The sequence below is a fragment of the Nematolebias whitei genome, chromosome 10, assembly GCF_014905685.2.
Source record: "Nematolebias whitei isolate Nwh7 chromosome 10, NemWhi1, whole genome shotgun sequence".
Taxonomy (NCBI): Eukaryota; Metazoa; Chordata; class Actinopteri; order Cyprinodontiformes; family Rivulidae; genus Nematolebias; species Nematolebias whitei.
The window spans coordinates 34,322,066-34,334,076 of NC_056507.1; the positions used below are offsets into that span (position 1 = coordinate 34,322,066).

The 12,011-nt window shown below is 42.3% G+C and overlaps 2 protein-coding genes across 2 annotated transcripts in view; both read right to left on the reverse strand.

The window, feature by feature from the left end:
- The window catches only part of LOC119416491 (5'-nucleotidase domain-containing protein 3-like), a gene marked incomplete at its 5' end in the record, with an annotated part of 34,744 nt that extends 31,788 nt beyond the window's left edge, over positions 1-2,956 (reverse strand). The window contains 4 exons of the mRNA XM_037683725.1: positions 992-1,181; positions 1,288-1,352; positions 1,467-1,607; positions 2,918-2,956. Coding sequence (XP_037539653.1) covers positions 992-1,181; positions 1,288-1,352; positions 1,467-1,607; positions 2,918-2,956 — 435 coding nt within the window. The remainder of the gene's footprint in view (positions 1-991; positions 1,182-1,287; positions 1,353-1,466; positions 1,608-2,917) is intronic.
- On the reverse strand, positions 884-1,677 carry LOC119415832 (5'-nucleotidase domain-containing protein 3). Its single transcript, XM_037683005.1, has 3 exons — positions 1,467-1,677; positions 1,288-1,352; positions 884-1,181 (listed from the first exon to the last, which is right to left on the reverse strand). Exons 1-3 carry the CDS (start codon positions 1,536-1,538, stop codon positions 941-943), a joined length of 378 nt encoding a protein of 125 aa, XP_037538933.1. The 5' UTR covers positions 1,539-1,677; the 3' UTR covers positions 884-940.
- Positions 2,957-12,011: the final 9,055 nt, after the last annotated feature.

Below are 12,011 nucleotides of genomic sequence, written 5' to 3' on the forward strand. Positions count from 1 at the left end.
TCCGGCTCTTTTATTAAAACGTTCCCCTTTTTCAGGGCTACTACACAGGCAGGATGTATTTTTCTCAAATAAATATTACAGGTTTTCAGCTGCAAAAAAAAAAAAAAGCATAATGGTGTGCAAAGGGTTAAAACCATTAAATACAGAGAGCATTGTGCAATGAGTGTCAATGTAAGGCACAAAATTAGGATGCAAATCATAGCAGCCCATTAGAAAATGACATACCCTGCAGTGATGTGAACGGATTAAGGCATGGAGTTGGTAGCATCTGCACCAGCAGAAACAAACGAGTTCAAATATATAAATACATGATAAAAACGGTGTATGACTGCCCCCTACTGTTTGAATTGTGTAAAAATGCTTTAAATAATTTTACACCATGCCCTCTCTGTGACACATACACACACACTTACACACACATATGGCTTAAAAACACTACAACCAGTAGTCCACGCTTAAGACTCGACTCTCTGAGAGGACATATAAATAAGAGAGTCCTCCAAAGTACACCATGAAATCTAAATAACGTTACATATTAAATATTACTCATTAGTGCCGCAGTAGCTCGGTGGTCAGTGCTGCGGTCATGTAATCCTGATGTCGATGGTTCAAGCCCAGGTTGCATGATGTTTGCTCGCTGTGGCGATGCCTGCAGAAGGGAGCAGCCGAAAGACAAACAACAATACATACTGCTGATTCTAACAAGGTTGAGTCAGGTCCTCTGGACAGATTCTTCTTGTTGAATGAAATGTTTCGTCTTTTATCCAGAAGACTTCTTCAGTCTGAGGAGCTGCAACAAACTCGGTCTTATCAATAACACCTTCTCGTAGTGTCCAGAGGACCTGACTTGACCTTGTTAGATTTATCTACCTGGATTATTGAGCATGCATCAGGAGATATTGCTGATTGTTTGTCTGTACTTCCTGAACTCTCATGGTCTTTAAATCAGACTCTGTTCTGGTCTTGTGGAGTTGGGGGGTGAAACCTCCACCCCAGCCTCATGCTGCAGAGGAGTGAGGCGAGGGAAAAAGGTGTGCTTGAGGTCGTAGTTGAGCAAGCAGCTGATGGAAGCCATGTAGATGTCAGCGAAGCGGGAGAGTCGACGGGAGAAGTAGGTGGGGTTGTGATATGTGCGAAAGAGGCTCCCAAACTGTGGGTTGAAGATCTTCTTTGACTGCGGCCTACCATGAAAACACATGAAAATATTTATATTCACAAAAGCTAAAAAAAAAAAAAAAAAAACTCCACAAAATGTTTTTCAGAGCCAAATAGGATTATGGTCATTACTTCATGGCTTCTCGTTCTCTGCTCCACTCCTCAACTACAGCTCGAGTTGCAGGATCACTGTGCACCTGTTTCAATGCAACACAGTGAAGTTAAGCACAACGACGTTGGGATCAAAAGAAGGAAAATATAACAACGCTTAGTAAGAAGATTAAGCCAGATGTTGGATATCGTCTTCTGACCTGCATCTGTTCGATAAGTCCAGTTAGTGACTGTAACCACGTCATCATGTGCACGTACTGCGGCGTGTTCATGATCTTGATCTCCTTCCTCAGCTCGGGGATGATGGCGCCCGTCCTCCAGCCATGTTTCAGAGTCAGATCCTAGTAGACAAAAAGGATCCACGTTAAATCAAAAGGACGTCGTGCAGTCTGGCTGTTCAATGAATATTTGCTCGTATCAAGGATCTGCACACGTGGAAAGAAGCAACAAGGAGTGATCAGGTTGGTTTCATAAAAACACAACACAGCTTAACTTAGGGTGTGATCTCCAACAGATACTCGAAGCACCAACAGCTTAAACATCTTGCGTCTCTCGGATGAGAGACGAAACGTTTCTACGTTTTTTTTGGCTTAGTTTTTTTTTTTTTTGTTGTTGTTGTTTTGTTTTCTTGTTTTTTGAATGTCCAGAGGAAAAGATTGAACTTTTTTTGTTTTTTTATACCTGGATTATTGAGCATGTATCAGGATACTTAAACATCTTGGTTTAAAACTGTGCCATCAACTATATTTTGAGACAACTCTGTTAACAAAATAACTCAAACTACTGAACAGATTTGAATGAAAAGTTCAGGAATCATTGCACATAAGACTGTGTATAATATTAATTGTAAAATGTGACCTAAGCATATACAATTCTGTAATTTCTCAAAATACGATGTTTAAAACACTGTATTCCTCCAAGGAATGCTAGGTTTTTTGTAAACTCGTGTGTTGACCCTTTTATTTTTGAGTTTTCTAAAAATATGTTTTTGCTTTAGCTGCTGCATTGCTTTCAGTTTTATTTATTTATTCATTAAAAAAAAAAAAATTACAGTGAAACACAGGAAAAAAATAGTTATGTGAACAAGAGTACAACATATAAAATACATAATACAAGATCCAAGATTTTTTTTAATGGAAAGTATACAGAAATTGCAAATATACAATGGAGGATTAGGGCCACGATAAGAAAAAATAAATACATTATGAGAAAAAAGTAATAAAATTACGAGAATAAAGTCATACTATTATGAGAATAAATTCATAAGAGAATAAAGTCATAGTATTACAAAAATAAAGTCGTAGTAATACGATAATAAAGTCGTAGAACAAACCAGATTCCAAAAAAGTTGGGACACTAAACAAATTGTGAATAAAAACTGAATGCAATGATGTGGAGGTGCCAACATCTAATATTTTATTCAGAATAGAACACAAATCACAGATCAAAAGTTTAATCTGAGTAAATGTAACATTTTAAAGGAAAAATATGTTGATTCAAAATTTCACAGTGTCAACAAATCCCAAGAAAGTTGGGACAAGTAGCAATAAGTGGCTGGAAAAAGGAAATTGAGCATATAAAAAACATCTGGAAGACCAATTAACACTAATTAGGTCAATTGACAACATGATTGGGTATAAAAAGATCTTCTCAGAGTGTCAGTGTCTCTCAGAAGCCAAGATGGTAAGAGGATCACCAATTCCACCATTGTTGCGCAGAAAGATAATACAGCAATACCAGAATGGTGTTACCCAGCGTAAAATAGCAAAGACTTTTAAGTTATCATCATCAACCGTGCATAACATCATCAAAAGTTTCAGAGAATCTGGAACAATCGCTGTGCGTAAGGGTCAAGGCCGTAAAACTCTACTGGATGCTAGTGATCTCCGGGCCCTTAAACGTCACTGCACCTCAAACAGGAATGCCACTGTCAAGGAAATAACAGAATGGGCTCAGGAATACTTCCAGAAAGCATTGTCAGTGAACACAATCCACAGTGCCATCCGCCGTTGCCAGCTGAAACTCTACAGTGCAAAGAGGAAGCCATTTCTAAGCAAGCTCCACAAGCTCAGACGTTTGCACTGGGCCAGGGGTCATTTAAACTTGAGTGTGGCAAAATGGAAGACTGTTCTGTGGTCAGATGAGTCACGATTTCAAGTTCTTTATGGAACACTGGGACGCCATGTCATCTGGACCAGAGAGGACAAGGATAGCCCAAGTTGTTATCAACGCTCCGTTCAGAAGCCTGCATCACTGATGGTATGGGGTTGCATGAGCGCTTGTGGCATGGGCAGCTTGCATGTCTGGAAAGGCACCATTAATGCAGAGAACTATGTTCAGGTTCTAGAACAACATATGCTCCCATCTAGACGTCATCTCTTTCAGGGAAGACCCTGCATTTTTCAACACGATAATGCCAGACCACATTCTGCAGCAATCACAACATCATGGCTACGTAGGAGAAGGATCCGGGTACTGAAATGGCCAGCCTGCAGTCAAGATCTTTCACCTATAGAGAACATTTGGCGCATCATAAAGAGGAAGGTGCAACAAAGAAGGCCCAAGACGATTGAACAGTTAGAGGCCTGTATTAGACATGAATGGGAGAGCATTCCTATTTCTAAACTTGAGAAACTGGTCTCTTCTGTCCCCAGACGTCTGTTGAGTGTTGTAAGAAGAAGGAGGGATGCCACACAGTGGTAAAAATGGACTTGTCCCAACTTTTTGGGGATTTGTTGACGCCATGAAATTTGGAAACAACAGATTTTTCCCTTAAAATGATACATTCTCTTAGTTTAAACTTTTGATCTGTGATTTGTGTTTTATTCTGAATAAAATATTAGATGTTGGCACCTCCACATCATTGCATTCAGTTTTTATTCACAATTTGTTTAGTGTCCCAACTTTTTTGGAATCCGGTTTGTAGATAACTTACCATTTCCAGTAATTCTCGGCAATGACCTACCAGTGCTTATCGACCTGTTACAGTCTCCTCAGTGTAATCCAAAAAAGTTCAATCTGGTCCTCTGGACATTCAAAAAAAACAATAAACAAAACAAAGCAAAAAAATGTAAAAACGTTTTGTCTCTCATCCGAAAGACTTCCTCAGTCTGAGGTGCTGTATTCAGCTCAGTCTCTTAAATAGCACCTTCTTAGAGTGGATCAACCAGTTTGCTGTTGACAACCAAAACCAGCTGCTCACATGCTCAAGAAGGACCATCAGCCTAACAATGGATCATTAGCACACTGATGGCTGTTTACTATTCACAGGGGGTTGAGTGATACTAGCAATCACAGCATTGTAAGAGGAGGACAGTTGAACCCGGAGGCCTCCGCCCCTGTTTAATGATTGACGATTTTTTTCTTCTTCACAAAGATGGCCTCCTTTACTCCTCTCTCAAACCATCGTTCCTCTCTGTCCAAGATGTGAACATCTTCATCCCTGAAAGAGTGACCGCTGGCCTGGAGATGAGTGTAGACCGCAGAGTCCTGGCCTGATGATGTTGATCTTCTGTGCTGGTCCATCCTTTTGGCCAGTGGCTGTTTAGTTTCCCCGATGTAAGACTGATCACAGCCCTCCTGACACTGAACAGCATACACAACATTACTCTGTTTGTGCCGGGGGACTGGATCTTTGGGATGAACCAGTTTTTGCCGTAATGTATTTTGGGGTTAAAAGCCACTGGGACGTTGTGTTTAGAAAATAAAGTAGAAATTGTTGTGCCAGAGTTTCAGTACAAAGGAACAAACGTAAGGAATTGCACGATATAAAATAAATAAATAAATAACAGAGAATATAAAACAAATAACAGATAATATTAAAATACCAACAAAGTTCTAAACAGGTGCAGACAAAAATATTAACGTGTTTATTGTGGTGCAGGATTAATTTTATTGTCCTAGGAGGCCAAGATTGTGTAGGCAGGGCTGCCGACTCGGGACCCGAAAGTCTCAGGTTCATACTGCAGGATCAATAAAGTTCTATCTTATCTTATCTTAAAAGTTTAAATAAGGAAAAACATGTGGAATTAGCTGAAAAAGCTAATTAAATTAGCCTAAAAACAGCTAAATAGTAGCTGAAATGGTAGAAAAAGCTGAAATTTGCTTTCAGTTACCAATCAGCAGTTAGACTGATTTGTAACTCTAAATTGTCCCTAGGTGTGAGTGAGAGAGTGAATAGTTGTTTGTCTCGTTTGTCTTTATAGAGCCCGAAAAGGCCCTGTGGATAAGGGGCTTATGTGTCCCTGTGATGGACTGGAGACCTGTCCAGGGTGTCCCCCACTTCTAACACAGTGACTGCTGGATATAGGCTCCAGTGACCCTTGCGACCCAAATAGAAATAAGTGGGTAAAGATAATGGATGGATGGAAGCTGAAATTTGCATAAATAAGCTGAAAGTAACTGAAATGAGTAGAAAGATGCCTAAATTACCAGAAGGAAGTGGAGAGAGCACATTTTTGCTGAATTAGTCTGAAAAAAGTTGAAAGGAGTGGAAAATGTGGAATTAGCTGAAAATGCTAAAAATTAGCATAAAACAGCTAAATACTAAATGAACTAGCAGAAAAAAACCTGAAACTTCCAGAAATAAGCTGAAAATAGCAGGGAGTAAGTAAACAGTAGTTTATCCACTGGTGTGGTGCCAAAATCCTATAAACATGCTGTTGTCCAGCCTCTCCTGAAAAAACCAAACCTTGACCCCTCAGTCGTTTCCAACTACCGGCTTGTCTCCAAACTCCCATTTGTTTCTAAAGTACTGGAGAAAATAGTCGAGTCCCAGTTGAAGTGCTTCCTGGAGGATCACGCCATCTTAGAGCTATTCCAATCTGGCTTTAAACCTCTTCACAGCACTGAAACTGCCCTGCTGAAGGTCTTTAACGACATCTTCAGATTCACAGATACCGGTGATTCTGTGCTGCTTGTCCTGTTGGACCTCACAGCCGCCTTTGACACCACTGACCATGAGATCCTCATTGCTAGGTTGGAGCAGTGGGTGGGCGTCACAGGATCAGCCCTCAATTGGTTCAGATCTTACCTCACTGACAGATCCTTTTGTGTCTCCATCAATGATTTTAGTTCCGCAGAGGCAGAGCTTAAATGGGGGGTTCTGCAGGGGTCCATCCTGGGTCCCCTCCTATTCTCTTTATACCTGCTGCTGCTTGGTGCTATTTTCCGGAAACACAACATGCCCTTCCATTTCTATGCCGATGACTGTCAAATTTACTTCCCCCTAAGACACAATGGTACATGCTCTATTCAACCGCTGCTCAACTGCCTGGCTGACATCAGGGACTGGATGGCTTTAAACTTCTTAAGTTTCAATGAAAAGAAGTCTGAAGTCATGTTGTTCCCTCCCAACAACACGATCACAAACCACTACATCGACCTCTCTGCTCTAACCCTGTCAGAAAAACAAAGAGTCACTAATCTGGGCGTGATCATGGACCCTTCCCTGAAGCTTAACAATCATGTAAACATGATTGTTAAATCATGCTTCTTCCAACTGAGGCGGCTGTCTAAACTGAAGCCCATATTGTCCAAAAATAACCTGGAGACAGTAATACATGCATTCATTACATCTAGGCTTGATTACTACAATTCGCTCCTGTTTGGTATCAGACAGACCTCCATTGCACGACTACAACTGGTCCAGAATGCCAGAATGCAGCAGCCCGATTTTTAACCAGTACAGGCAAAAGAGAGCACATTACACCAGTTTTGGCCTCACTGCACTGGTTACCGGTTCACTTTCAAATCCAGTTCAAAATACTCATGTATGTCTACAAATCATTGAACACTAAACCACCCCCCACCCCCCACCCCCATCTCTCTGATTTGCTACAACCGTATGTCCCACCACGCTCCCTGAGGTCAGCGGACCAGTTGCTTCTCACAGTTCCAGGAACTCGTCTTAAGCACAGAGGTGACAGGGCCTTCTCTGTAGCAGGACCAAGACTCTGGAACGAGTTACCTCTGCTTGTCAGACAGGCCCCCTCCCTCTCGGTTTTCAAGTCCCGTTTAAAAACTCACTACTATTCGGTGGCTTTCAACACCAGATGATCTGTGTTTTGATCCTGTATGCTCCACACTGGTTTGTCGTCATTATCTGCATTGTTTTTATGTCTAATATTCTGATTTACCTCATTTTGTATTTTGCTTTGTGTGTTACCTGTTGTTCTGTCTGTACAGCACTTTGGTTGGCCTTGTAGCTGTTTTAAGTGCTTTATAAATAAAGTGGTATGGTATAGGGAGAAGTTAGCTTTTTTTTTTTCTTTCTCTATGTTCTCCGATGGACAGAAGTGTCTTACTGTACTCCGTCTCTCCCCCAACACCCCCACACACACACACCCCCACTTCCCTTCTTGCTCTCTTTCGTCTTGTGAACGCTTAAAGAGCATCTTTTTTTCCCCCTGTATACCGTCGTAATTCGAAGGGTTTGATCAGTCTCTTAACAAAATTGATCAACTTCTCCCGACAGGAGTCAGGGTAAGGAGGACACTCTTACCTCGACAGAAACAGATTGGATTCATGATGACAACTGGATTTTGCTGTTTGGGTTGGTGAAATTTGGATTGTCTACAAATTCGTGTGGATGTGTCAAAGCTCGGCAGCACTCAGACTGAATTATGTGGAGCTGCATCAGAGAGCTGGAGCAGGCTGTTATGAGGACTGAACTTTCTGGCAGCACACATGAATGGTTGGGAATAATCTTGGAGTAAGCTGAGCTCAACTTTCGGCGTAAGTAATCAATTCGGCTGTTTGGATTCACCATCAGAGAAATGTACCAACGAGACTTTAAAAGGCAGAAACGACAATTTACGAGTTCTATCTGACCCAAACTGTGGTCTTTTTTTTTCTTTTTTTTTCCCCTTGTCCTGTCCGGCATTGTGACACTTAGAATTATTGTCTGAGTGTCAAAGTGATGCCCAACAGATTTACTTTCACAAGCAGAACATTATGGCTGCCTTAATGCTCCACTTGATATGAAAATTAAATTTTATTAGAATATGCTTTGGGTTTGTTCCAGATGTAATGGACACGGGGACGGAAAACAAAGAAGATAACAAAGCAAAAAAAGTGAGAGAAGAGTTAAAATGTAAAGAAGGAGATAGGAATAGAGAAGAGAGAGAGGGATAAAGAGAACACAAATCAACATCATTGAAGTCTGTCGCTAGACCTGCGGAAAGAGAGAAAAAAATGACAAGACCAAGAAACCACAACAACAAACAACTTATATAATGATACTTATAACATCATTAGAAAGTATTTTATACAGTACATGGTAATACAATATATATTTGATGGCCACCACAACCCAACTGAGTGTGTATCTGATAAACACCTGAATCTAAACACCTGTGTGAGCATGCTTATCACTATAAGGTTTCTCCATAAAAATGTTCAATAGTGGATGTGGGGACCCATAAACCAGTCCCCACAGGACACAAAGGTAACACAGGGAAGACCGGAACCACAGACACACAGCGGCCCCCAAGTCCGGAACTCCGGGAGTCCCCCAACAGGGACACCCGCACCCCCCAGAGAGAGAAGCAAAGGGAAGCCCGGGCGATCCCCAGCAAACACAATGCAGAAACCCCAGGAGGTTGTAGCGACAAGTCAACAGGCCCCGCTGGCAACCCGCCCCTCCAGAGTGGATCCAGCCATGGACACCAAGCCCCAAGTCTTGAGGTCATAGCACCCCCCAACAGAGGCCCGACAGAGCCAGGGCACCCAGGCTCCCACAGGCAGCCACCAGGGCGGGCCTGCACACACCCCACCACCCAGCCCCAGCTGCTGAGAGCCGCCAATGCACCGGCGGCAGGGGGACCCACCACCGGAGGGGAGCACCACACACCAAATGGGGGGCCAAACTGTGGTCTTGACGGCGGATTTATCTCAACTCCTCCTGGCATGTTTTGGACAAACAAAGATGATTTGTCTGTCTCCTCACCACTCCCTTCCCCAAGGCCGTGGACATGTGACAGAACCTCAACCGAGCTGATGATAAATAACACCTCTTATCTGGACAATGGCTGAGAGGGGGGGGCTCTGGACTTTGCTACGACTTTCCCTTAAAAATTCAACGTCTTCACCGGCCTATATGTACATGTATCACGTCTATTTATGTTGCTTAGCTGTGGTAGGATTTTTTGATGCGTCAAACCGTGCCCTGTCTAGGACAAGGTGTGAGAGATCTTTTTTTATACGTCTCTTCTCGTTTGTTCCTCCCTTTTCTCATCTAAGCAAAATATTATTCTGAGGAAGACTAAGAGGGCCACACTAATTAGCAGCAGCTTCGTGCACTACGTCCATCTTTCGGACGACTGTATGTACATGTTCTCGTTGTATCTTGGTGCAATGATAATAAAGTTTATTCTGATTCTGATTCTGAAAAATGTTGTAGTTAGAAAGAATTTGATAGGAGCACAAAACAGCTGAAATTAGATGGAAACAACTGAAAAATGTTTAAATTTGCACAAGGAAGCTGAAAGAAGCTGAACCAGAACAAAATGTGAAAGGAGCAGTAAAAGTCTGTAAACAGATGTAAAGATTTGAGGGATGTAAAATGAGCTCAATTCATTTTCTATGAGAAAAAATGTCAGAAAAGACTAAATATTTCAAAAAGCTGAAGTTGCACCATTACCAAAAGTCACAGCATGATTGTCCTGAAAAAGCTGAACGTTTTGATCTATGATTTGTTGAAATAGCTTGAAAACTGGGGAACAAGAATCATGCTGAAAACATACGGAAGATAAATGGATCACAATTGTGTGAATGCTTCATAAACATTCACACAATTATTCAAGCTGCTGCCAGTGGCTCGTCATGGTGACCAAAAAATATATTAGAGAAATACTTTAATGCTTGTATACCAACACCCTAACTGAATAAATGGTTTGTTTTTATAAGCAAGCATGTCTTAAAGACATAAAACCCTGGATGACCCTAAATGTTCTGCTTTTGAATACAGACAAGACTGAGAATGAATTTTTCAGTCTTTCTCCCTCCTTAGATGGCATTAATCTGTCCTCCAGCTCTAATGTTAAAAATCTTGGTGTTATTTTTAATCAGGACTTGTCTTTTATCTTTGATCCCCCACATTAAAAAAGTTACTAGAACCGCCTTCTTCCACCTGCGTAATATCACTAAAATTAGAAACATCTAAAAATGATGCAGAAAAACTGGTCCATGCATTTGTCACGTCTAGACTGGACTATTGTAATGGTTTATTATCTGGGTGTTTAAATACTTCTTTAAAAAGTCTTTAGTTGATCCAAAATGCTGCTGCCAGAGTCTTAACTGGAGTTAGTGGGAGAGATCATATCTCTCCAGTTTTAGCTTCTCTCCATTGGCTCCCTGTCAAGTCCAGAATTTAATTCTAAATCTTACTTCTAACCTACAAAGCTCTCAACAACCTAGCTCCATTTTATATTACAGGTCTTATTGTTCCATATTTTCATAACAGAGCGCTTCACTCTCAGACTGTAGGCTTACTTGCAGTTTCTAGAGTTTCCAAAAGCAGAATGGGAGGACGATCTTTCAGTTACCAGGCTCCTCTCTTGTGGAACCAACCTTCAGTTTCTGTCTGTACAGATGACCAGGCCTCCCCACCATCACAGACACTACACCTCCAGATGCAGGAAGAGGGCCCTGCATCATAGAAATCCTTGACTGAATGCAGAGGTGCACACCCTGCTGGAAGCCAGGAACACTGCCTTCAGATCTGGAAACTCACAGGAGCTGAGTAGGACAAGGAAAGAGCTGGTTGCTGGTATTACAAGGGCCAAGACCACATATGCAAAGAGGATCGAGGGTCAATTCACCTCACAAGACCCTCGGAGCATGTGGAGGGGCATTAAGTGTATAACAGCTTATAAAGGCAGGAGCTAACAATGCCCCAAAGACCCATCTCTGCCTGATGCCCTCAACAAGTTCTATGCACGCTTTGAAGACCTGAACAGACCACCCAGCACCAGACTCACCTCACCAATGGATGAAGAACTTCTCAGCGTGACCTCAACAGAAGTAACGAGTACATTCAGGAGGATTAATCCGCACAAGGCAACCGGCCCAGACAACATCCTCGGAAAATTTTTGAAAGAATGTGCCTATCAGCTCTGTGAGGTGCTGGCAGACATCTTTAACACCTCACTTATCCTGGAGACGGTTCCCACCTGCCTGAAGACTGCCACCATCATCCCAGTCCCAAAAAGCTCTACAGGGACTGGTCTGAATGACTATTGGCCAGTGGCCCTCACCCCAATAGTCGCTAAATGCTTCAAAAAACTGGTCATGACTCACATCAAAACAACCATCAACATCAACGAGGACCCTCATCAGTATGCATACCATGAGAACCGATCAACAGAGGATGCAATCTCCTCTGTGGTCCACACTGCGTTCAACCACCTGGAGCAGAAAGACTCTTACGTCCGTATGCTCTTTTTGGACTTCACGTCTGCCTTCAACACCATGATCCCCCAAACCCTGATGGACAAACTATTCACACTAGGACTAAGCCCCTCCATTTGGAACTGGGTCCTAGACTTCTTAACAAACAGACCACAGCCAGTGAGGATCCACAACTTCTCCTCACCCACCATCACAGACATCTACACCTCCAGATGCAGGAAGATGGCCACCTGCATCATGAAGGACCCCACTCACCCAGCACACACACTTTTTGCCCCGCTCCCTTCAGGAAGGAGGTTGAGGAACATTAAGTGTAGAACCACTAGACTGAGGAA

What these genes read in the sequence shown, in the direction of transcription:
- LOC119415832 (XM_037683005.1), bottom strand. Translation starts at nt 1,538, where the DNA reads ATGAACACGCCGCAGTACGTGCACATGATGACGTGGTTACAGTCACTA. An exon ending in GACTTATCGAACAGATGCAG is followed by an intron (nt 1,353 to 1,466) that starts GTCAGAAGACGA and finishes GCATTGAAACAG; the next exon opens with GTGCACAGTGATCCTGCAAC. An exon ending in AGAGAACGAGAAGCCATGAA is followed by an intron (nt 1,182 to 1,287) that starts GTAATGACCATA and finishes TTTTCATGGTAG; the next exon opens with GCCGCAGTCAAAGAAGATCT.